Below are 27,158 nucleotides of genomic sequence, written 5' to 3'. Positions count from 1 at the left end.
GCTCATTTTTCATTATGTTTTATAGCAGGGTGTAGTGCTCCAGGGAAAAAAAGATTTTTGCGTTTATCCCTCAGCTATTTTCTTTATCCTCCATTGGATTTCTCAGTTCAACATTCTTAATATTTTAATTTTTCTCTGACACATATATATATACACATATATACATATATACACATATATATACGTGTGTGTGTGTGTGTGTGTGTGTGTGTATATATATATATATATGTATTATTGGGCCTTGTAGAATCTGCAATAACCTGCAATGAGGACCAACTTACAGCTTAGCTTATAGGTATTTTTTTCTAAAAGTCACCATTAGCGAATAAAATTATTTCATCATTCAGGAAGAATTATTGATCTAAATATCCAGCTGCAGGGGAGAGGGGAATTCAGACAATTGCTATCAGCTATCATTTCCCCACCCCATTAAAAGAATATATTCCAAAATTAAGAATATATTCCAAAATTAAGGCTGGGTGTGGTGGCTCACTCCTGTAATCTCAACACTTTGGGAGGCCAAGGCAGAGGGATGACTTGTGCCCAGGAGACCAGCCTGGGCAATATAATGAGAACTTGTCTCTACAAAAAAATTAAAAAATTATCCAATCATGGTAGTGCATGCCTGTAGTCCCAGCTGCTTGGGAGGCTGAGGCAAGAGGATCACTTCAGCCCAGGAGGAGGTGGAGGTTGCAGTGAGCTGTGATCAAGCCACTGCACTCCACAGTCCAGCCTGGGCAACAGAGTGGGACCCTATCTAAAAAAAATAATAAAATAAATATATATACACACACACACATAAATAAATAAATATATATACACACATAAATAAATATATATACACATATATGTAATGTCACATTTGGACTTTCTGGAGATTTGAGACAGTTGTCAAACATAAAGCAGTATGGGCTGGGCACGGTGGCTCACGCCTGTAATCCCAACACTTTGGGAGGCCAAGGCGGGTGGATCACTTGAGGTCAAAAATTCAAGACCAGCCTAGCCAACATGATGAAATCCCGTCTTTACTAAAAATACAAAAAAGTAGCCAGGTGTTGTAGTGCATGACTGTAATCCCAGTTACTTGGGAGGCTGAGACAGAAGAATCACTTGTACCCGGGGGGCGGAGGTTGCAGTGAGCCGAGATCGAGCCACTGCACTCCAGCCTGGGCAATAGAGCGAGACTCTATCTCAAAAAAAGCAGTGTGTATTTCAGTTTTAATGTTTGAGACAGTATTTGATTATGTACAGCCATGTTTTATATAAAGAACACTTTGTTTTCCTAGAGCCTAGAAGACAGCTTGGAACATAGTAGGTGTTCCATACATTTCTGCTAAATAAAATAATTGTTTTAAAAGCACACCACATTTTATTATTGTTACCCATCCATTTTAGGTTAAAGAATTTGACACCAATTTTACATATGTGCAACAGTCAGAATTCTGCTTGGAGCCAAACATTAAGTACGTATTTCAAGTGAGATGTCAAGAAACAGGCAAAAGGTACTGGCAGCCTTGGAGTTCACCGTTTTTTCATAAAACACCTGAAACAGGTGAGTGTACTTATATATTTTAGTCTCTTGGGCTTTTCTTTATATATCTTTTCTGCTGAGCACAGTGGCTCACACCTATAATTCCGGCACTTTGAGAGGCCAAGGCAGGAAGATTGCTTGAGCCTAGGAGTTTGAGACTGGCCTGGGCAACGTAGTGAGACCCTAGTCTGTACAAAAAAAATAATAATTATTATTAGTCTGGGTGGTAGAATGCATTTGTAGTCCCAGCTACTTGGGAAGCTGAAGTAGTAGGATCGCGTGAGCCCAGGAGTTTGATGCTGCAGTGAGCTATGATCATCCCACTGCTCTCCAGCCTGGAGGACAGAAAAAGACCCTGTTTCCTACAAAGTTTAAAACAGCCAGGTGCAGTGGCTTATGTCTGTAATCCCAGCACTTTGGGAGGCCAAGGCGGGTGGATTACCTTAGGTCAGGACTTCGAGACCTCCTCGGCCGACATGGTGAAACCCTGTCTCTACTAAAAATATGAAAATTAGTTGGGCATGGTGGCAGGTGCCTGTAATCTCAGCTACTCGGAAGGCTGAGGCAGGAAAATTGCTTGAACCCAAGAAGTGGAGGTTGCAGTGAACTGAGATTGTACCACCGCACTCCAGCCTGGGCAAGAGAACGAGACTTGGTCTCAATAATAATAATAATAATAATAATAATAATAATAATAATGATAATAAATAAGTTTAAAACAAAAACAAAATAAAGCTACAAAATATTTTTTTTTCTCTTTCCCTTCGACCAAAATTGACAAAACTATTCTAGGGCAGATGGTAACATTTAAATTGTCATTTTGCTTTGATTTTCTTAAGGCTTACTATAATTTATATAATGGTTCTCAAACATTCCTGGGCGTAAAAACCATCTGGGAGGCTGGGTACACTGGTTTATACCTGTAATCCCAGCACTTTGGGAGGCCAAGGCAGAAAGATTGCTTGAGCCCAGGAGTTCAAGACCAGACTGGGCAAGATAGGGAGACCCCATCTCTACCAAAAATACAATTAAAGTTACCCAGGCATGGTTGCCCACGCCCATAGTCCCAGCTACTTGGGGACTACAGGAAGAATTATTGATCTAAACAGGCTTCAATCATAGCTCACTAAAGCCTCTACCTCCTGGGCTCAAGCAATCCTCCTGCCTCAGCCTCCCAAGTGGCTCAGACTACAGATGCGGTCCACCATGCTAACTGAGGCAGGAGGATCACTTGAACCTGGGAAGTCGAGAGTGCAGTGAGCCATGTTCACGCCACTGAACTCCAGCCTGGGTGACATCCTGGGCAATTGTGAGCCATACAATAAGCTAAGAACTTGTTTTGAAAAATATTATCTGGGTGTGGTGGCTCAAGCCTGTAATCCCAGCACTTTCAGAGGCGGAGGCAGTTGGATCACTTGAGCCCAGGAGTTTGAGACCAGCCTGGCCAACATGGCAAAATCCCATCTCTACTGAAAATACAAAAATTAGCTGGGCATGGTGGTACATGCCTGTAATCCCAGCTATTCTGGAGTCTGAGGCAGGAAAATGGCTTGAACCCAGGAGACAGAGGTTGCAGTGAGCCGAGATCGCGCCACTGCACTCCAGCCTGGGCGACAGAGTGGGACTCCATCTCAGAAAATATTATTAAGAACATATTCTCCTAAAAGAGACAGAAAACAATCATATCAATAAACATTATCTACCATATGCAAAGCAATCAGAAAGTTAAAACTCCTAAACACATAATTCTCTTCTCCTCAACAGGATTTAGCTGATTTATTGTTTATCTTTAGATATTTTCCTACTTCTAATATTATTAGTTTAATTTTATAGTCATTTACTCATGCCATTCAATAACATCTTAGCCAAATAGACTTCAGTTGAAGCACATAATAAAATGAATCTATTGTAATTGTAAGAATACTCCTAATGGCTCCATTAACCTAAAGATGTCTCCCTACTGTAGGTACCTTATACACTAGATTTAACATTTTCTTTTCAGAACTGAAGGACTTTATTATAATCCCAGTATGAATAGCATCATTATTACAACATTCTGGAATTGTGTTTTATGTTTTCAAGGCACTTTGACATACATTATAAATATTGATGGCTGCCAAATTAGTAGAGGGAGCAAAGAGCATGACTTGCTGCAAAGCTCTTCTGGTATCTCCTACTGCCCAAATCTTAGAAATACTTTGGCCAGGTGCAGTGGCTCATGCCTGTAATCCCAGCACATTGGGAAATGGAGGCAGGTGGATTGCTTGAGCCTATGAGTTCAAACCCTAATTTTTGTATTTTTAATAGAGGCGGAGTTTACATGTTGGGCAGGCTGGTCTCGAACTCTCGACCTCAGGTGATCCGCCCGCCTTGGCCTCCCAAAGTGCTGGGATTACAGGGGTGAGCCATGGCACCCAGCCAGGAGATTATTTTCAGTATCAGTTCTCTTTTTTAAAAGTTAGTTTTTAATTGAAGGTATTCTGTCAAGTTGATACTGTTAACAATTCGTGGACTTTAGATGCTATTTTATAGTAGAATTTAGTTGATAACCCATTATTTTTTAATGAACTCTATAACTGCCTAGCAAGATTATGCAAATTGATAACTACCATTTATCATTTACGAAGTACTACTGTGTATAAGCTTGTTTGATTATGATGTCAACCACATTTGGTAGTGTAATTAGCGCTACTTTACAAAAGCAGAAACTGGGCATGACTTGCTAAATAGCACATTGCTGGTGGGTAATGACAGCTAAACTATAACAAAACTTTTCTTATTCAAAATATTGAACTGCTTGGCTAGCTCAATTGGTAGAGTATGAGGCTCTTGATCCCAGTGTGAAAATACTGTGCATTTTCCCCACCATCCCTCAGCAATTTCATTCTTTAATTTCAGGGAAGCAAAGGAGCAACTTACTTAAGTATTCTAAGTATAGGACTACAAATGTTCTTCTTTAAACATGAAAGTCTTGGCCAGGTGTGGTGGCTCACGCCTGTAATCCCAGCGCTTTAAGAGGCCAAGGCGGGTGGATCACCTAAGGTCAGGAGTTTGAGACCACCCTAGCCAACATGGCGAAACCCCGTCTCTACTAAAAATACAAAAATTAGCTGGGTGTGGTGGCAGGTGCCTGTAATCCTAGCTACTAGGGAGGCTGAGGCAGGAGAATCTCTTGAACTTGAGAGGTGGAGGTTGCAGTGAGCCAAGATCATGCCACTGCACTCCAGCCTGGGTGACAGAGCGAGACTCTGTCTCTAAATAAATAAAGTAAAATAAAGATAAAAGTCTTAAGCTACAGGTAGAAGGAAATAGGAACACCACAGTTTAAATTTATTTTTATTTTTTTAAATTTTTTTGTCTTTTCTTTAATTATGATTATACTTTAAGTTTTAGGGTACATGTGCACAATGTGCAGGTTAGTTACATGTGTATACATGTGCCATGCTAGTGTGCTGCACCCATTAACTCATCATTTAGCATTAGGTATATCTCCTAATGCTATCCTTCCCCCCTCCCCCAACCCCACAACAGTCCCCAGAGTGTGATGTTCCCCTTCCTGTGTCCACGTGGAACACCACAGTTTAAATTTAAAGTCTGTTTCCTAAGGAGAAAAATCACTTAAGAGACAAAAATACCAATTAAAATTAAGTATCCCTGAAAACTTGGATTTATCAAAGTTTAACATGTTAGCTAAGAGAAACCATAGACTGTTCTCTTGGTACAAATTCCTTTCTAAGACACATTACATGAGAAACAGTAAAAGTGTGTTAGGGAAAGTGCTCATGTTAAATCTCTTTGAAAATGTACCTTTTTTTCTGTGTGTAAAAGCAATGTAAGTTTATTATAGTATGCAACCTAAAAACACCCACTATTTACATTTATTTAATTTAATACTAGTTTTTCCTATGCATTTTTTTAATGGTTGGGGCTATGACATATACACTATTTTATATCCTGATTTTCTTACTTAATCTACCCTGTTAAGTTTTTAAAAACTGATTTCATGGCTGCATGGCATTCTTGTTTATGTATGTACTATAATTTATTTAGGCATTTCCCTACCTAAATAACATCTAGGTCATTTCCATTTTATCCATTATCAATAAACTTCTTTGCATAGCTTTGCATATAAATGGTCTTTATTCCTTTAGTTCTAAAGAAGAATTATTGCATCAAGAGTTAAGCACCTTTTAAGATGCTGATGTATGTTGTCGAACTGGTTTTTACCGAATCTTTAATATTGATTGCTTTTTAAAAAGGGACCTAATGAAAAGACAGTCATTCACAAAATACTCATTTAGCCTCTACCATGTGCCAGGCATTTTTAGATCCTTGCAGAACCTCAGTGAGCAAAGGAGACAAAATTCCCTGCCTTGGAGAAGTTTCCTTCTGGAGAAGACACACAGTAAAAATCAAGCATAATAATTAGATAAATTACATTGCATCATACATAAAGATGTAAATAAAAGCAGTAAGAATCAGACTTCACAGCTGAAGTATGAATTGCCTCACAATTGAAAAAATAAAATTATATCATTTCTGTAATTATTTATTTAACCAACTTGTTTGATAATGAGGTTTTTTGGCCAGCCAAACTTTTTCAGTGCTTAAAGGTTTATTTATGAAGAAACACAGCCCAGGCAATAACGCCTCTTCCAAGCAGTACTTTCCTGAGTTAGTCTCTAAAACTCTGACATGTGTATTACTGAATTGATTCATCTCAATACAATGTGTTTGCAAAATTCTGCCCAGCTAAGACCAGAGGACAAATCCTGAAGTGGGTATGGCTTGTCCTGCAGCCTCAGCATTCTTATTCTTTTCGGTTGCTTTCCCTCTGAATAGTGCCTGACTTGGCCGTTAAAAACCTGGTCTCAGAAATGAACCAAACCAACTCACTTATAATCAAGTTTAATGACTTATTCTCTTTTTCTGACTTAGAGTATTTAGACTTTAATAGGACAAACAAAGCCTTATACTGAAAAAGAAAATCAATCCTCCAGAATACCCATTTATTCTATCTGGTATAATAGCAAGAGGCCAATTAACAGACTGAATCCCAGGGTGACTTCAGGATAATAAATAATAATAGCTAACATTTATTGGATGCTTACTAAGTGTTGGGCATTTTGATAAGCATTTTACATATGAATTGTTCTTTATTTATCACTGCAGCTCTATAAAAGGAGTATAATTATTATCCCAGTTGCACAGATGAAACCATATGGCCCAAGCAGTTTTGTCAAACATTACGAGGCTGGTAAACAGTAGAGCCAGGGTCTAACTCAGGCTATGGGATTCCAGCACCCATGTTATTTATAGCTCTGCTAGTCTCCTTCCTAAGAGACCTAGGAGGGTCCTGCATCCGCCTGCGAAACAAAATCATTCTCTACACATTAGCTAGTAATAAAACTATGCCAACAGAGCTTCATTTCTAATGCAGTGTTTGTTATGGAAATGCAAACGCATGAGAAAAGAACCAGAAGATGCTATTGACTACTGCTACTTTGGCATGAATACAAGATGTGGAAGCAGATTAGGGGTAGATGATGAGAATGAAACCATAGTACTATAGGAGGTTTCTGATAGAATAGGTAAGGAAGGGGCAGTCTGAGATGAGGATGAAGGATAGGTAAAAAAGGCGGCCTTAGCCAAGACAGGACCATCATGGGCAATTCATCATGTGCTTTACTAGCTAGTTATTTGCTGTTTAGAAAGCACTCTTTCTCATAGTAGGGTCTGCGGACAATCTACATTAAGAATGCTTGGGCACTTTTGGGCACTTTTTTTTTTTTTTTTTTTTGATACAGTCTTGCTCTGTCACCCAGGCTAGAGTGTAGTGCACCATCTCAGATCACTGCAACCTCTGCCTCCTGGGTTCAATCTATTCTCCTGCCTCAGCCTCTCAAGTAGCTGGGACTACAGACATGTGCCACCACACCTGGCTAATTTTTTTTGTATTTTTAGTAGAGACAGGGTTTCGTCATGTTGGCCAGGCTGGTCTTGAACTCCTGACCTCAAATGATCCCCCTGCCTTGGCCTCCCAGAGTGCTGGGATTACAAGCACGAGCCACTGTGCCTGGCCTGAAAGCTTGGGCGCTTCTTAAAGTAGAGATTCCTGAGCGCTTTGCCAAGTGATACTTCTGCAGTGAAGTGTAAGAACCATTGTTGTAGAGGTCAGACACACTCTTAAAGAGAGGGAAGTGTCATCATAAAAGGCAACATAGGGAATGGACAGAAAATGTGGACAGAAAGGCGGTGTGGATATGATTGCCCAAGCCATTGAAATGGGAGAGTTCCCTGACTCCTGTCGCATATCATGTGGCTCATCTCTTCTGCCAAGGCACATGCTCAAACCCCTTATGGGAGGGGGAGCACACAGATGGACAGGTGCAGGAGCTGAGGTGAGCACCTTGGGGCTCCAGCCCCACAGTAGCATCTAGGGGTGGATGCCTGTGACTCCCAAAGCCCAAGTGGGAATGTGTTACAGTGTACTATTTTAGCTTTGCTGTCTGCAGACAGCTTAACTGTTAACCAGCTCAGTGCCCTCTTGGTACCCAGGTCCTTGTCCAGTGTCCAGGAAGAATCAGGTCACACATGGATTTGAAGGATGAATGTGGGGGTTTTATTGAGTGGTGGAGGTGGCTCTCAGTGGGATAGATAGGGAGCTGGAAGGGGGATAGAGCGGGAAGATGATCTTCCCCAGGAGTTGGCTGTCCAGTGGCCAATCTCCTCTCCGATCATCCCCAGTGGAACTTCTCTCGGCATTCAGATGCTCCTTTTCTTCTCTCCTTCCCTGCCGAGCCATTCTGCCATTCTTCTGCTCTTCTGTTTATCTCTCTGTCTGCTTCTGGAACCTGGGGTCTGGAGTTTATGTGGGTACAGGATAGCGGGGCATAGCGGGCCAAAAGGCAACTTTTGGGCACGAAAACAAGAATGCTTGCTTCTATTTAGGGCTGTGGGTTTCCAAACTTGAGGGTGGGACTTCTGCCAGGGAACCACCCTCATTTATTCAGTATTTTCCTGTTTGCTGTCTGTATCACCAACGCCTTAGTAGTAGTGGTTTGGGGGACAGAAAAGAGTGGGCATGTGAGAATCTTAGGCCATCATCTCTAGTACTATATGGTCACCTCTCTGTTTCCTATTTCTCCTGAGTCACTGACCACCCCAGCCCACCTGGGCATTACAGGAACCCCCCAAAGCACAGGATACAGGACTGTTGTCGTAATTAACCATCACATCACACGTGACCCTCTTCTGCCTAGAACTCACCCTGTCTCTGAATGTGAGGTTTCAGCTGAGATTATGAGAACCACTGAGAGCTGCTGAAGTTAGAGCTTCTGATCCACCAACCTTGATAGCCACTGTTATCCTGGGGTCTTTCAGCAGTGCGGAAAGAGCCCCAAAGGGGAAAAGACAATTTGTCATTGTAGAAAACCAACACTGAAAATGTATAAGTCAGTCGTCTAAATTTGCTACTACTGACTTAAAAAAGGTGAAACAACAATGGCTAGCCAGGAATCTTTTTCAATTCTGCATTGTAGTATAGATCCCTTTTTAACAAAGAAAAGACACAGGTTCTATAATCCCTTTAATAACAGGTTAAAGGCCTGAGGGAAGAGCAGTCTCATTTCATGACGACTAATTAACTTGCTTGAATTGCTGCTTGCCATAGAAAAGTTTCCCAGAGAACTCATATTACTCTTTTTTTTTTTGACAGTTTTCCAGAGGAAGGCAAGTATGAGCAAGATATTAAACAACATTTTGCTTTCTTCTCACAAAACAGTATTGGTTGTTGCACTGCCAGTGACTCCTTGAAGATGCTCATTAATTTTTCAGGTTTTTAAGTGGCTGAAAGGGAAAAAGCAAATATTATGTTAATGGAACTAAATATCAGTGCTATTAAATATAATGCAAATTAGATGATGGCACACAGAATGTATTTTTCAAATATTTTATTATGTGTAATTAGACATTTGTGAATTGTCCACATAGAGATGGGTTCTGAACTTGTAGACTCTTGGTTACTAACCCATGTTAAACAGACACAGTGTTTCTTGAAATTCTAATCACTTTAGACTTTTCATTTGGGTTTATTTAACTTTCTTCAGGTCTTGCCTCTGATAAACCACCAAGTTTCTGTGGAATAGGAAAGAATTCAGAAGAGTTCTATAATCTCCCTGAAGTTTGCAACCTATTACTACAGAACAAAGCTTTCTTTCTTTCTTTCTTTCTTTCTTTCTTTCTTTTTCCTTCCTTCCTTCCTTCCTTCCTTCCTTCCTTCCTTCCTTCCTCCCTTCTTTTTTAGACAGGGTCTCTCTCTGTCACCTAGGCTGGAGTGCAGTGGTGTGATCTCAGCTCATAAGATCTGGGCTTAAACAATCCTCTCACCTTGGCCTTTCAAGTACCTGGAACTATAGGCATGCACCACCTTACCCAGCTAATTTTTTTTCTTCCTTTTTTTTTTTTTTGGTAGAGACAGGGTTTCACCATGTTTGCCAAGTTGGTCTTGAACTCCTGGACTCAAGCACTCTGCCCACCTTGGCATCCCAAAGTGCTGGGTTTACAGGCAGGAGCCACCATGCCTGGCCTATGATTATGCTTTTTCTTGAAGTCATCATCTTCTATATTAGTTTCCTATTACTACTGTCACAAATCATCACAAACTTGATAGCTTAAAACAACATGAATTTATTATCTTTTAGTTCTGGAGGTGAGAAATCCAAAATCACAACCACTGAGCTGAAATCAGGGTGTCAATAGGGTTATGTTCCTTCTGGAGGCTACAGGACAGAATCAGTTTCATTGCCTTTTCTAGATTCTAGAGGCTGCCTACATTCCTCAGCTCGTGGCTCCAACCTTCGTTTTCAAAGCCAGAAGCATAGCATCTTCCAATCTTTCTCTGACTCTCACCCTTCTCCCTTCTGCTTATAAGAACTCTTGTGATTTTACCAGATCCACCCATATAATCTAGGACAGCCACTTCCTCTCAATTCCCTTTTGCCTTATAAGGTAACTGAGTAGAAAGAACATACTCAATTTCTCTTGCTATATAGTACTTTCACAACACAGGTGACTTCTGTGACCTCTGATTACCAAGATGTGTATGGGGATTTCTCACCTTCGGCAGCAAATTCTCTGGCATATTCTTTGAGGGACACCAGCTGGGTGTCCTCTAAGTAAATTCACTCTGGCACTATCTGCCTAGACAGTGTCAGATCCTACAACTCCCACCTCAGATGCCAGTCTCAAGTAATAGGTGGTTACCTATACTTCCATCTGATTGGCTATAAATTAGAGTTTGTTTCCATGATCTTTTTTTCAGATTTGATCAATTTGTTAGGATGCCCCACAGAACTTGGGAAAACACTTATGATTACTGGTTTATGATAAACAGCATTACAAAGGATACAGTCGAACAGCCAGATGGAAGAGATGCAGTGGGCAAGGCATGTGGGGAGGGGCATGGAGCTTCCATAAGCTTTCCAGGTGCGTCACCTGTCAGGAACCTCCATGTGTTCAGCTATCCTGAAGCTCCTAGAACTTAGGCCTTTGGGTTTTTTTGGAGGCTTCATTACGTAAGCATGATTGATTAAATCATTGGCCATTGGTGATCAACTTAATCTTCAGCCCCTCTCCCCTCTTGGAGGTTGGGGATGGGTTGAAAAATCCCAACCTTCTAATCGTGCCTTGATCTTTCCTCTGAACAACCCCCATCCTGAAACTACATAGGGGCGGCCAGCCACTAGTCAACTCATTAGCATACAAAATCACCGTTACCACTTTGGGCATTCTAAGGATTTTAGGACTTGAATGCCAGAAAACCAGGATGAAGACAAAATATGTACTTCATAATATTATAGTAACCTGTTCACAGATTCCAGGGATTAGGACACGGACATCTTTATGATGCCATTATTTGTCCTACTACATCTCCCCACCTCCCCAACCACTACCACCAATTGCAGTTTTTACTAGTCAGGATGATTAGGTGTAAGCAAAATAAATCAAGGCTGGTTATCTTAAGCAGAAAGAGAATTATTAGGTAGCTGAAAATCAGTAGAAAGCCTGGCAAAATGGGCATGAACAGGATCCAAGTGAGAGCAGGACCCAGAACCACAGCCAAAATCACAGCCTAGGAAAAGTCTGGCGAGGACCCTGCAGCTGACACTGATCACTGCCACTGCCTGCCCTGGTGCCACTGTCACTGTACCCTGGATACAGCTATGGTGCCTACATTGGATTCTAAGTGGTTTCTGGAAGCCCTGTGTCACCCCGTCCACATTCACAGCCTCGGTGTTAGGGGAGGGGGCATATGGTTGGCGAGGTTTAGGCCATTTGCTTGTAGCCCTACTACCTCTCAGCTTTTTTAGGATGCCCACAAGGAAGTATATCCTAGTGCTGGGCAAATAAAACATGGCAAATGTCCGCTAGACTATTCAGATTGGAAGATGCTATGCCTGGAGAGCAAGGGTGTACTTCTGAGGAATCTGTTGACCACTGTGTAGACTTGGAAGCTGTCCATTCTTTCATATAGAGTTTTGCTACACTTTGACATCAGACCTTCTCTGTATGGTCCTTGTCATTTAGGAAAATTTCCTGGGTGGCTACTGCTTTTTGCCTTTTCCTCCTCTTATTCTTTCTTTTTAACAATGTGACTGCCGTATGTAGATTTCTTACCTTCTCCCTACATACCAAGTACCTAAAGCTCAAGAATACAAGAAGGAAGATAAACCCTTGAGTATGTCTGTGTGTACCCCGCTACCCTTATATACACCACTGACACTATAATCCACTAAATGATTCATTGCTTGACTTGTTTTTCAAGGTGTGGTAATGAGTTTGTTCTGACACATTGTTTTCCCTGCCCTGGGCTTCTGGTGCCTATTTGATATGTTGGCATTAGTTTTGCCTTGCTAATTGACATACTCAACTCTTTACCCTTGGCCCGATAATGTTGAATTCTGACCACAGAGCTAAACTGGCCTGGCTTGGAGAAATGGCACTTAAATGCTGTGAAACAGCTGAATTATTAAAAGGAGATTTGAAAGAGAGAAGCAAAAAGGAGGTATTTGGGTTTTGAGAAAAATAGGAGGGAGGGTGGGGGCAAATCTCCAATTATTTAAAAAAACACATCCTTTGTCTCCTTTAATATGACTCCTCTTTCTTGAATATCTAGAACCACTGAAAGGTCCAGAAAAGTCCATGTGTCTGCTCTAATCAAAGCCTTTATGATGCAGGCCTTTGTTAGTGTGGCTTTGACATCAAGATTGGCAAGCGCAAAAGTAAATAAAGAAACCTTAGAGATGTCTATACCCTTTGGCTCAGTAATTCCTCTTGTAGAGATCTGGCCTTAAGAAATAATCAGTGGAAGGAAATTTATGTAAAATGATATACATCCAAAACCTAATTATAATAGTAAGAATTTGGAACCAGTCTGAAAGTTCAACAATAGCAATAATTAGTGCTTATTAAGGTTTTATTTGTGTAAAACATGGTACTAAGTGCTTGATATGAACTGTCTCATCAAACCTCATGACCTCACTGCTTTTATCTAATTTTACAAATGAAGAAACTGAGTCACTGAGAGGTTAAGCAATTTGCCCAGGGCCATGGAACTCCATCTAGTAGAGCCAGGACTTGGACTGAGTTTTGTTTGAGTCTGCAGTTGGTGTTCGAAACCACCAAGCTATACAGTTTCTCAATAGGGGTATGATTGAATAAATACAGTAAAACATGATGAAATACTAACTAGCCCTAGCATGATGTTTTGAACAATTTTTAATAAAATGAGGAAATTTTTATTAAGTAATATTGAATAAGGCCGGGTGTGGTGGCTCACGCCTGTAATTCTAGCACTTTGGGAGGCCGAGGCAGGCAGATCACCTGAGGTCAGGCGTTTCAGACCAGCCTAGCCACCATGGCAAGACCTCATCCCTACTAAAAGTACAAAAATTAGCTGGCATGGTAGTGTGCACCTGTAATTCCAGCTACTCAGGAGGCTGAGGCTGGAGGATAGCTTGAGCCCAGGGGGCAGAGGTTACAGTGAGCCAAGATCACACCACTGCACTCTAGCCTGGGTGATGGTGTGAGACTCTGTCTCAAAAAAAAAAAAAAAAAATTGAATAAAAAAAGCAAGACAAAACATTTACAAAGAGTATGATCTCCACTAGGCTACCGACATACACAAAAGACTGTTAACATATTTTTTTAAATAATAATTTCTAGTTTGCAAACAAATATAAAATTGTATTATCTTCTCCATACCCTTCTATACTTTTCAAGCATCCTGTAACTAGCGTGTATTACTTGTGTAATAAAGGAAAGTAGTCGGTTTTAAGAAGAAAATAACTCTACGCTAGAAGATTTAAAGCATCAGTGCTAAATGGGTTAGCACAGTAGGGCTTGTGGGGTCCAGAGCCCCACAAGGCCAGGCAGCCCCAGCACACCATGGTGAGTCCTCAGTGGAGCAATGCTAAGTCTCATCCTGGGAGAGGCTGCTTGCAGGGCTGACTCTGCTGCCCACCCTGAGCCATCCTGCTGTGGAAGTGAGGTTATTAATTTAATGAGATCAGTGACCAGCACAAACTACATGTCAGAACTGGATGGGAATTTCCACTCTTCACCCTCTACCTAGGTGACTTTGAGCAAGTTATTTATCCTTTCTACTCTTTTGTTTCCTTATCCGTATAATGAGGATAATAATATTGTCTGTGTGATTGGGTTGTTGTGAGGATTAAATGAGAGAAAACATGTAAAGTTTAGCATGTTACCTGCGACATAATTAATACTCATTAAATGGTCACTTTAAAAGGATGACAAAACATACTTTGCCCCATGGTTGATGATACGGTTTGGCTGTGTCACCACCCAAATCTCATCTTGAATTGTAGTTCCCATAATCCCCATGAGTCGTGGGAGGTAATTGAATGGTGGGGGCGGTTACACTCATGCTGTTCTTGTGATAGTAAGTTCTCATGAGATATGATGGTTTTATAAGGGGCTTTTCCCCCTTTGCTCGGCACTTCTCTGGCCTGTCGTCATGTAAGACGTGCCTGTTTCCCCGATCACCATGATTATAAGTTTCCTGAGGCCTCCCCAAACATGTGGAACTGTGAGTCAATTGAAAGTCTCTTCTTTATAAATTTCCCAGTTTTGTCCAGGTGTGGTGCCTCACACCTGTAATCCCAGCGTTTTGGGAGGCTGAAGCAGGTGGATCACCTGAGGTCAGGAGTTCGAGACCAGCCTGACCAATATGGTGAAATCCTGTCTCTAATAAAATACCAAAAAAAAAAAAAAAAAAAAAAAGCCAGGCATGGTGGCATGCTCCTGTAATCCCAGCTACTTGGGAGGTTCAGACATGAGAATTGCTAGAACCCAGGAGGCAGAAGTTGCAGTGAGCCAAGATCATGCCACTGCACTCCAGCCTGGGCAACAGGGGAGATTCTGTCTTAAAAAAAATTCCAGTTTTGATTATGTCTTCATAACAGTGTGAAAATAGACTAGTATGGTTGATTTAGAAAGAAGAGCTGAGGTGATGATTTGGCATCATCCTTAAGATACAGATGGAATACATTATTGCTAAAACCAGGTCCTTTTGAGTGGATTTGATTAAACTAGCCTGGTGTTTTGGTAGGCCAAAAAATATAGTTGTGATGCTTTAAATTTTGTCCAATAATAAGAAACCATATTTCTCATTTGAGATTGCTCTAAATTTCCACAGGCACATTGTCTTCTTGTAAGACTAAAGTTTGATGCCAGTGTGTACAAGTTATATAAAAATTCTTCCCAAATTAAAGATAATTTGGATTTTTTTAGTATATTCAAGTATGTCCTGTGAGATTAATAGGCATAAGTTAATATTCTGTTGCAAGGATGGAACTGTCTCATTATGGACGTAATACCACAAACACCAAATACAATAAGATATAATGAGGTTTTTTTTTTTTTTTAGCAAATTAGGCAATGCACTGATGACAGAACTGATATAAACAACAGTTTCCAGTCATAAAGGCTGTGTGTGTGTGTGTGTGCACGTGTGTGTGTGAGATTCTGTGCTTGTGAATGCTTTTGTATGTTAAAATACTTGCAAATACCATAAAGCACTAATAGCAGGTGGATTAAAAGGATGGGATTAGGGATGGTTCTTTTTTTCTCCTTTTAATTTCTCCTGTTGAAAATTTTTCTGTACTTTAATTATCGCTTTTACAGTCAAAGATGTTAAGTATAATTTAAAAAGAAATGACGTAGCCACGTGGTGGCAGTATTCCATGAAGAATGTAATCTACATAGCTTTGTTTCAGTCCTATGCCTAACATTGGCTTGATTTCTTCTCTGACGATTTTGTTTATAAATTGTCTTATTTTAGATAACTGATTCCTTGTGAAATTTCCCTCTGAGAATTAAGTACCTTTTATAAATGACTTTAATTTAATGCACCTGTTTGATTTGGAACTATGATTACAAATAGACTCTAAAGGAAGACTGTATTTATTCCGTGTTAGGGCTAATAAAACCCTAGTCGGATATGAAAATTGTTTTTATATAATGCAAATTAATAACTGAATGAAGTTTCATTGCCAAATAACCACCTGTAGTTTATACAACAGAATTACATTAACCTGTATTAAAAGCCAACAACACCATATATTACTTTTAAATTAAAAATGCTAATTTTAAAATAATAAAAGTGAAAACAAAAATACTACAGCAGCATATGCTATAAGCCCATGATTTTGCTAAATTGAAAATTGTGTTACCTTTTAATATAGTATTTTTACTCTTTTTTTTTTTTTTTTGAGATGGAGTCTTGTTCTGTCGCCCAGGCTGGAGTGCAATGGCGTGATCTCAGCTCACTGCAACTTCTGCCTCCTGGGTTCAAGTGATTCTCCTGCCTCAGCCTCCCGAGTAGCTGGGACTACAGGCGCCTGCCACCATGCCTGGCTAATTTTTGTACTTTTAGTAGAGACGGGGTTTCACCATATTGGCTAGGCTGGTCTTGAACTCCTGATACCCCCCTCAGCATCCCAAAGTGCTGGGATTACAGGCATGAGCCACTGCAACTGGCCAGTATTTTTATTCTTAAAATTTCAAAATAATGGAGATTCAGACTCCTGCCTGAGCTCCCTGCGAATGAACATTGGCCTGTAAAGATACCACTTTAGATTAATAAACCTGACTGTTGGCCATGAGGGCATAACCTTGTTCCCTCAGAGTTTGGTGGAACCATATACCCATGGAGCAAAAGAGACTTAGCGAGGCATTGAGAAGCCAAAAAAAATTTCTGTTTTGTCACAATTCCCGGTGAAACATTTTCCTCTTGCTGTAGAGAAGCCAGGACAAAAAACACAGGAAATAACTTTTGGCTTTTCTGATGTTTTCATCTTCTAAAATCCCTCACCCATTGTTCTCAGAAAACTACCCTCCTCACGCTTATGCCTGCACCCAGAGCAGCCTTTTTTCTTTTTTCTTTTTTTTTTTTTTTTTTTGTGAAATGGAGTCTCCCTCTGTCACCCAGGCTGGAGTGCTATGGCGCGATCTAGACTCACTGCAGCCTCTACCTCCCGGGTTCAAGTGATTCTCCCGTCTCAGCCTCCCAAATAGCTGGTATTACAGGCATGCACCACCACACCTGGCTAATTTTTGTATTTTTAGTAGAAACAGGGTTTCACCATGTTGCCCAGGCTGGTCTCAACTTCTGGCCTCAAGTGATCCACCTGCCTCGGCCTCCCAAAGTGCTGGGATTACAGGCATGAGCCACTGCATCTGGCCAGACCAGCCTTTTTCAAAAATTTCTGAAGCCCCACAGGAACCTTTTCATTGGAAATGTAGGATCCTTTTCTCAAAGACAGTCACATGGGCCACATTGCTCCTTATACAAGTCTGTGATATCTCAGCCTCAAGTTGTGATTTCTCCCTGCCCCCAAAAGTAATTTTTTTAAAAGAAAAATTTGAGCACTGAAATCAGAATGACGGAATACACAGGGCTTGAAGCAGTCTCAGGGATTCAAGACTTAGAGCCATCTTCAGAAATATCTTCTGCCACTTGGGAGAATTGTGTCCTTGAAGCCACTTCTGTCAGCTTTTAATTATCAGGAAGGAGGAGACCGGCAAGGCTGCACCAGGACCCCTTTGAGTTCAGACTGAAAGTTAGGTACCAGGGTTGCTCACCCCATCCTGGTCAGAAGCACTCATTAGCAGTTTCCTGACAGCTTTTATAACTAGACTAGTCTGCCAGGATCTTTGCCAGTGGGAAAAGAGCAGAGAGAAGTCATTGGTGACATCCCACCCAGGTGTTACAACACCAAAGTGCCTGCTAACCAAAATTATGTTTCTTATGAGGAGCCAGGAGAAGGTGAACAGCATCCCAAAGATTGTGCAAAGGCAAAAGTGACACATCTTGGAGAACCTCAGGGAAATCTGAACCTTATTGCTCCATCAATTGCAAGGAATCAAATAGAGATTAGTTATCGTGCATTTTTTCTGGCTGAGTAAAATAAAGCTCCTTGGTATTTGCTGCCTAGAAGCCTCATGAAATTAATGGACACACCTTGAAGTTTTACAGCCTAGGTAGATTATAATTGCCCTTGCAGTGTTTCCTCCTTTGAGATGTACCCAATTAAATAAAAAGAAGAAAAGACACACACTCAAAGCCATTGCTTTTATTCCACCCTTCAAGCCCATTAAAGTTATTGGTTACTTTAGTCATCTCTAAACAAGGGAAGAAACTCTGTTGGGAAATTTGGCAAGCAGAGTGCAAAATGTAAGAAACTGATGCTCTTTCCTTTTGGTTTAAGTTCCCCAGGTCACATCAAAATCATTCCAACATGACACATGGAATTCTGGGCTAACAGTTGTTTCCATCTCTACAGGACACCTTACTTCTGGTAAGAAAATGCAACTTAGGCTTTTTGAGTAGTCTTTTAGTAATTGCCCATTTTAACCCATCATACTGAAAAAATCACATCAGGTGTTAAATTTCTGGACAATAAGATATGCCTTATGCCTTCCATAGGAAAATAATAGACAAAGTACAAAGATCTGCTTAAAACTGAATGTAAGAAGTGGCTTAGGTGGATTTTGCCGGCTTTTGCAATAGATTGTATACATTTTTAAAAATTTTTATTTTTTTTTTTATTTTTTGAGACGAAGCCTTGTTCTGTCACCCAGACTGGAGTGCAATGGTGCGATCTCGGCTCACTTCAACCTCCGCCTCCCAGGTTCAAGCGATTCTGCTGCCTCAGCCTTCTGAGTAGCTGGGATTACAGGCATCCGCCATCATGCCCAGCTAATTTTTGCATTTTTGTAGAGACGGGTTTCACCATGTTAGCCAGACTGGTCTTGAACTCCTGACCTCAGGTGATCCACCCACTTCAGCCTCCCAAAGTGCTGGGATTACAGGCGTGAGCTACCGCACCTGGCCACATTTTTATTTTAATAGCTGCTAGGGCTCAAGACACAAAAACTTCTTTCAAAACAAATTACTTACCTATCTTGTGCTAGGACTTGTCTAGACATCTTCTTCAATCTTCAAAACAACCCATGAGATAAGTGTTATGCATCTATTTTATAATGAGGAAACAAACTTAGAGTAGTTGAGGAACCTTTTCAAGGTCATAGAGCTGCTAAGTGACAGACTAAAATTCAAATCCTTTTCTTTCAATATCCTGGAGTCTCTGCTCTTTCTTTTATACAAACCAGCTCCCATTTTAGTTGTTAACATGACTTTTATTGTATTGATGAGCTTGCCTAAATGTTTTAGGCATAAAAAAATTGAGATCTGGTTGTACAATGGGTGAACATAACTCTAAATAGAAATTTTCAGTTGAAAACTTTTAGGCATGACTATTTCACCATTGACCACTGACAGACCATTTATCTCCTTGTGTAAAATCAGGCAGGAATAGTATAAGAAGTTTTGCAGGTTGTATTGCTATTCTTTGCACCTTCATTTATTTAATATTCGTTAAGCAACTCCTGTGGGCGAGGCATTGTTCTGGGTACTGGGGAATCAGCAGTGAAAACAATGAGCAAAGCATCTGTCTTCATGGAGCTTCTATTCTAGCCAGACAGGGCAGAAAAACAGCAAACAAAACAAGAAGAAAAGTCAGGTGGTGGTGAAGTGTCATAAAGAAACATGAAGTGCGTAGGCATGGTGGCTCACATCTTGTAATCCCAGCACTTTGGGAGGCCAAGGCAGGCAGATTGCTTGAGTCCAGGAGTTTGAGATCAGCCTGCACAACATGGCAAAACCCTGTTTTTACAAAAAATACAAAAATTAGATGGGTGTGGTGGCATGCACCTGTAGTCCCAGCTACTTGGGAGGCTGAGGCGGGCGGATCAATTGAGCACCAGAGATAGAGGCTGCAGTGAGCTCCACTGCATTCCCACCTGGGCAACAGAGCAAGACCCTGTCTCAGAAAAAAAAAAAAAAAAAAGAGGAAAAAGAAGAAAAAGAAAAAGAAACATGAAGCAAGGTAAGGGCACTCTGAATTATCAATCAATTACAAGCCAAGTGCTTAGGTTCAGTACAGTTCCCTAATTATAGATGCCTACACAGACCCACCTACACCTTGATATTTCTGTGGGAACAGTGGAGGTTAGGAACTCATGGCAGCTCTGTTAGATAAGTATTATTATCTCTATTTTCCAAAAGAGAAAACCTGAGACTCAGCAAGTTCATAATTATGCCCCAAGGTCACAGAGCTGATAAGAGGCAGAGTTTAATTCAAACCCAGGTATATCAGGCCACGCTCTTGGTCATTCTGCTCTACTGCTTAGACCCCTTCGCCAAGCACTGTGTTGACTTGAGGGCTGTCTATCCTCTTCCATGCACTAATTAATGCCCAAGGGTGTGTGGCAGCCAGTACCCCGCATTAGTTGCTTGAAATAGTCAGAAATAGCTGTTTAGCCCTGGGAAAACATTAATTTCATATCCCATCAAGATTTTGCAGTGAGCTAGAGTTACTCAGACTCCTGCCTGCTGATTGGCTTTAGAAGAGGGCCGGGCAGCCCGGAGACCCCAGTATGTGAAATAACTAGGGTGAGGCAAACACAGTGTCTGCCACATGGTAAGTGCCCAATAAACATTTGCTGGAGGAAGGGAGGGAGTGAGGAAGGAGGATGGAAGGGAAGCCAATACCCAACATGGCTCTAGAACAAATTCCAATGTGATAAGTAATGTCTCAACCATCTTCTATATTTGAAAATAGGGCTTTTTCATGTACCAGGGAGAAAGCATGATGAGCCTGGTGGGTAATATATGTTCAATAAATTATATTAATTATTTAAATATTTTAGGAGATTAACTCAACTTCGACATGCAAGAAAAGCATTGGTTTTGTTGGTTTGTTTATTTGTTTGTTTGTTTGTTTTTGAGACAGATTCTGGCTCTGTCACCCAGGCTGGAGTACAGCGGCACGATCTCAGCTCACTGCAACCTCCACCTCCCAGGCTCAAGCCATGTTCCTACCTCGGCCTCCCAAGTAGTGGGGACTACAGGCACATGCCACCACACCCAGCTAATTTTTGTAATTTTTGTAGAGATGGGGTTCTCACTTTGTTGTCCGGGTTGGTCTCAAACTTCTGAGCTCAAGTGATCCTCCCACCTCGGCCTCTCAAAGTGCTGGGATTACAGGTGTGAGTCACTGTGCCCAACCAGCATTGTTTTTTAACTAAGTGTGAGTGCAAGATAAAGGCAATCTTGATTTCTTTCTTTTTTTATTTTTTATTTTTATCTTAACTTGCCAGTGTATGATTTCTTTCTTATCACGTATATTGTTCTAAGTAAAGTGGATGTCGTTTCTCAGCAGGAAAAATTTCATGAGCAATAGATTTTGAAGAATGATGACAAATTGCACACATTCTATCTCACACAAAAAGTTAAAAAAAAAAATCAGTATGATTGTGACCAGCTTTAGACATTGTTACAGCAATTGGGAATTCTCACCTGTGTCAGACAAGCCAAATGAAGTTCACCACTAAGAATTTATATGAAATTTGCATGCACAAGCTGACCACATTTGCCAGAGATGCACTTCTAAAAACCCACTGACATCAGATACATGTAGCCCAACTTTCTCAAACAAAAAAGTTGTTTCCTGGGGTAGTTGTGCACTCTGGAAAAACGGTCACTCTGTGGCCCAAGGTAAAGGCTAATTTTGCTTCCCCCCGCCCTTTCTCCTTTGAGACCTTTGCTTTGAGCACAGTAAAGAGAATAGTAATTCTGGTATTACATGAAGACTAATGCTTGGTTAAAATTATTTTTCTTTCCTTTCATTAGACAACAGAGAAGACATTGGACTTTTATTGGGAATGATCGTCTTTGCTGTTATGTTGTCAATTCTTTCTTTGATTGGGATATTTAACAGATCACTCCGAACTGGGTAGGTTTTTGCAGAATTTCTGTTTTCTGATTTAGACTACATGTATATGTATCACCAAAATTTAGTCATTTCAGTTGTTTACTAGAAAAATCTGTAAACATTTTTATTCAGATAAAGGAAAATGAAAGGAACAATGTTTAATAAGTACTTACCCATGCCAAACTCTCTACAAATGTCTTTCCTTTAATCCTCAAAATGACCCTGCCAGAAAAGCTTCCTGGCCTATTTTACAGGTGACTTAAATGAGGCTTAAAGAGGCTAAGTCCTCAGCCCAGAATCACTGAACACTAAACCCTGAGTCCAAACACAGCTGATATCAAAGCCCATTTATCTCCTTTACTTCACGGCCTTTTCCATTGTGCCTCAAATTTACCTACAGTGCCTAGATTCTTGAGAGTGGTGAAGTCACAAATTGCCTTGTGTTAAAAGAAAAACTTCAGCCAAATTAAATTTAAAGGAGTTTAATTGAGCAATGAACGTACAAATTGGGCAGCCCCCAGAATTACAGCAGATTCAGAAAGACTCCAGGGATGCCTTGTGGTCAGAGCAAATGTATAGACAAAAAAAAAAAAGAGAAGTGACACATAGAAATTGGCAGTGAGGTACAGAAACAGCTGGATAGGTTATGGGTTGGCATTTGCCTTATTTGAACACAGTTTGAACACTTAGCAGTCTATGAGTGGTTGAAGTATGGCTGCTGGGGTTGGCCAAGACTCAGCTATTGTTACAGGCACATACTACTAAGTTAGGTTTTCAATCTTGTCTGCCTATTAGGCTAGGTTACAGTTCATCCACAAGGACTCGAATATAGAAGTATGGAGTCCTTCTCCGATCATATTTAGTTTGCTTTAATAATTCCCCCCTTTTGGTGATTTTCTCAATTTTGACAGATTGACCAAAACTTTAGTCATTGATGTCACTATCACCATTGTAAATGTACTTATATGGTCTTTAAACCCACTGGGAAACAGTAGAAGAGTGGGTTCTGTAAGGTGGGAACAAGGACTGAGTAGAAGGTACCTCCTTATGCTGGAACATCCTGTTTATAGGAGAGAAACAAAACCTGGTCTGTTCTAAGATCTATGTGTTTCCTTAAAGTCTTAGTTTGACTATGTCACATTTAGCATGAACAACTCCATTGTGGTTTGGTTTGGTCTGTTGGAGTCTAGTGCATGAGCTCAGTCCCAAACAATGGCCTCCCATAATTTTGTTTAAAAAAAAGTCCCCCTTTTTGATCAGGTTCTCACTTAGGTGAGAGTGTGACCAAAACTTAGGGCCTCGGTGCCACTCTCAGTTACCATCATTTTGGGTTTCTATTCTCAGCATGTAATTCATAGGTTATGGTGTCCCGATGGTCACACATTTCTTTTAGCTCTTGTTATTCCAGTTGAAGAGAGACCATCTGACATTCTGGAGATGGCTGCTTATAAACATTTAAAACCTTTGAGAGAATACAGCATACCAGGGAGATTACTATTAGGACTATTGGGAGAATAATACTAAGCGTTTGGGTTACGTTCGTTACCCAGGGTCCTCATAAACCAAACCAAACCATCTAAAATCAAATAGATCAAAGAATGAGCTAGATGAAGAGTCTACTCACTTAACTAAGTGATTTTTTTTCATTAATCCCCTACAACTGAATCACTATAATACCCGATGTTTTCTCCATACGTCATAAGTGCCAGCAGCTGTTTAGCCAATACTTTTCTGTTTGGCCAATTCTATTATTTCACGTAACTTTCACAAGAGAATTTAAAGTTTTTTGTGTAACCATAGGCTTTACAGTAGAATTTGCTATAGAACCTATCATGAGGGATACATTTCTAATCAGTGCCTCTTTTACTTCAAACTATGGAAAAAAGACCTAACAAATGATGCCCTTCTAGAAGAGTGAAGTCCTCCTGGCAATGTTCCCTTTAGCCCATGATGTGGCTTAAGAGGAATAAATCAATGTTCTGTTTCTGACTATGAGGCAATATATGAACCCTTAAGATTTCTTACCTGCATTGGGCCTTCATCTTTTATCCATCAAAGTATAACATTATCCATGTATAAGGCTGGCTGCAAGATCCTTCACAAATAAACATATGCCCCATAATATACACATAACAGACCCCCTTTTCACTTCTATTGTTCATAGAGGCATAAGCAAGAAAAAAAATATTCAAAGATAAGAGTCTCATGATGGTAGAGAAGTCTTAATCCATGATTTTAGGATAAGCTGTTCACATTAAGGATGCTGTCTTCTGGGGAGAACCTGTCCTGGTTAGCTTTACCTTAACGGTTCCAATGAGTGTGGAGGGACCCTCCTCAGTTGTGAGATTATGAAAGTTGTGGGACCTCTGAAACCAAAAGTTCAAGGTCCCAAAGTTTTGCTGTAGTGTGGATGGCAAGGACAGTCTTTCTCTAATGTTCTCAGAAGATTCATTCTTTGGGTTCTAGATTGTGAAGGGGTTGATTGTCCTCAGTGAACCATAAACAGCTTTTTTTAACCATGTAAAAACGTACTGTAGCATAATAATCTACTATTATAACATCAGTCTTCTTACATGGGAAAGCTTTCATACAACCAGAAAACATGCATTGAAAGTGACAATTGAATGAAATCCCTTATAAATATTTAAATGTCCAATCAGGTAGCCAAATGTACCTGAAGCTTTGATTGTTTTCCCAGGAATATGGGTTTGACAAACCAAATATTGTTTATAACTATTTTAGTAGTTTATAAGTCACCACACAAACATATTTAATTTGGATCATTTTATCTTTTCCATTACAAGTCGTGGAATGCAGAACTTTTAATAATGAAAGCCTTAAGGACTCTGGAAGGACAAGGTGGCTGTCTTGGTTCTCTATGAGTCCATGCTTAAAAATGGACTTATGTCCTCTTGAATACCAGTTGTTTCTCCAATTTAGGTGCATAGCACTGATAACTGATGGGTTATCATAGGTAATTTGACTTAGATCATGGAGTTTATTCAAATTATGTATCTAAGCAATTTTAGTATTGGCTGATTTCTCTTTTTTTTTTTTTCTTATACTTTAAGTTCTGGGGTACATGTGCAGAACATGCAGGTTCATTACATAGGTATACATGTGCCATGGTGGTTTGCTGCACCCATCAACCCGTCATCTACATTAGGAATTTCTCCTAATGCTATCCCTCCCCCAGCATCCTACCCCCTGACAGGCCCCAGTGTGTGATGGTCCCCTCCTTGTGTCCATGTGTTCTCATTGTTCAGCTCCCACTTATGAGTGAGAACATGTGGTGTTTGGTTTTCTGTTCTTGTGTTAGTTTGCTGAGAATGATGGTTTCCAGATTCATCCATGTCCCTGCAAAGGACATGAACTCATCCTTTTTTATGGCTGCATAGTATTCAATGATGTATGTGTGCCACATTTTCTTTATCCAATCTATCACTGATGTGCATTTGGGTTGGTTCCAAATCTTTGCTATTGTGAACAGTGCTGCAATAAACATGCATGTGCATGTGTCTTTATAGTAGAATGATTTATAATCCTTTGGGTATATACCCAGTAATGGGATTGCTGCGTCAAATGGTATTTCTGATCCTAGATCCTTGAGGAATTGCCACACTGTCTTCCACAATGATTGAACTCATTTACACTCCCACCAAAAGTGTAAAAGCATTCCTATTTCTCCACAGCCTCACCAGCATCTCTTGTTTCCTGACTTTTTAATGATCTCCATTCTAACTGGCATGAGATGGTATCTCATTGTGGTTTTGATTTGCATTTCTCTAATGACTAGTGATGATGAGCTTTTTTTCATGTTTGTTGGCCGCATAAATGTCTTCTTTTGAGAAGTGTCTGTTCATATCCTTCATCCACTTTTTGATGGGTTTGTTTGTTTTCTTGTAAATTTGTTTGAGTTCCTTGTAGATTCTGGATATTAGCCCTTTGTCAGATGGGTAGATTGCAAAAATTTTCTCCCATACTCTAGGCTGCCTGTTCACTTTGATGATAGTTTCTTTTGCTGTGCAGAAGCTCTTTAGTTTAATTAGATCCCATTTGTCAATTTTGGCTTTTGTTGCCATTGTTTTTAGTGTTTTCATCATGAAGTCTTTGCCCATGCCTATGTCCTGAATGGCATTATCTAGGTATTCTTCTAGGGTTTTTATGGTTTTAGGTCTTATGTTTAAGTATTTAATCCATCTTGAGTTAATTTTTGTATAAGGTGCCAGGAAGGGATCCAGTTTCAGCCTTATGCATATGGCTAGCCGGTTTCCCAACACCATTTATTAAATAGGGAATCCTTTCCCTATTGCTTGTTTTTGTCAGGTTTGTCAAAGATCAGATGGTTGTAGATGTGTGGTGTTATTTCTGCAGTCTCTGTTCTGTTCCATTGGTCTATATATCTGTTTTGGTACCAGTACCATGCTGTTTTTGTTACTGTAACCTTGTAGTATAGTTTGAAGTCAGATAGCGTGATGCCTCCAGGTTTGCTCTTTTTGCTTAGAATTGTCTTGGCTATGTGGGCTCTTTTTTGGTTCCATATGAAATTTAAAGTAGTTTTTTTCCAATTCTGTGAAGAAAGTCAATGGTAGCTTGATGGGGATAGCATTGAATCTATAAATTACTTTGGGCAATATGGCCATTTTCACGATATTGATTCTTCCTATCCCATAAGCATGGAATGTTTTTCCATTTGTTTGTGTCCTCTCTTATTTCCTTGAGCAGAGGTTTGTAGTTCTTTTTGAAGAGGACTTTCACATCCTTTGTAAGTTGTATTCCTAGTTATTTTATTGTCTTTGTAGCAATTGTGAATGGGAGTTCACTCATGATTTGGCTCACTGTTGCCTGTTACTGGTGTATAGGAATGCTTGTGATTTTTGCACATTAATTTTGTATGCTGGGAGTTTGCTGAAGTTGCTTATCAGTGTAAGGAGTTTTTGGGCTGAGATGATGGGGTTTTCTAAATATACAATCATGTCATCTGCAGAGACAATTTGACATCCTCTTTTCCTAATTGAATACCCTTTATTTCTTTCTCTTGCCTGACTGCCCTGGCCAGAACTTCCAATACTATGTTGAATAGGAGTGCTGAGAGAGGGCATCCTTGTCTTGTGCTGGTTTTCAAAGGGAATGCTTCCAGTTTTTGTCCATTCAGTATGATATTGGCTGTGGGTTTGTCATAAATAGCTCTTATTATTTTGAGATACATTCCGTCAATACCTAGTTCATTGAGAGTTTTTAGCATGAAGGACTGTTGAATTTTGTCA

The 27,158-nt window shown here is 40.2% G+C and overlaps 1 protein-coding gene across 8 annotated transcripts in view; it reads left to right on the top strand.

Annotated features, from left to right (window-relative positions):
• The window catches only part of IL23R (interleukin 23 receptor), a 141,885-nt gene that overhangs the window by 49,119 nt on the left and 65,608 nt on the right, over positions 1 to 27,158 (top strand). For all 8 annotated transcript variants that reach the window (XR_010124293.1, XM_054483624.2, XM_054483653.2 and 5 more), the window contains 3 exons: positions 1,396 to 1,552; positions 18,325 to 18,414; positions 21,810 to 21,912. Coding sequence is in view for 7 of the 8 variants with exons in the window: in XM_054483624.2 (XP_054339599.1) it covers positions 1,396 to 1,552; positions 18,325 to 18,414; positions 21,810 to 21,912 (350 nt within the window). In the remaining variant the exon portion in view is untranslated. The remainder of the gene's footprint in view (positions 1 to 1,395; positions 1,553 to 18,324; positions 18,415 to 21,809; positions 21,913 to 27,158) is intronic.

The sequence above is a fragment of the Pongo pygmaeus genome, chromosome 1 (genome assembly GCF_028885625.2).
Source record: "Pongo pygmaeus isolate AG05252 chromosome 1, NHGRI_mPonPyg2-v2.0_pri, whole genome shotgun sequence".
Taxonomy (NCBI): Eukaryota; Metazoa; Chordata; class Mammalia; order Primates; family Hominidae; genus Pongo; species Pongo pygmaeus.
The sequence above is the reverse complement of the archived record's forward strand: the minus strand, read 5'-3'. Positions and strand labels throughout refer to the sequence as shown.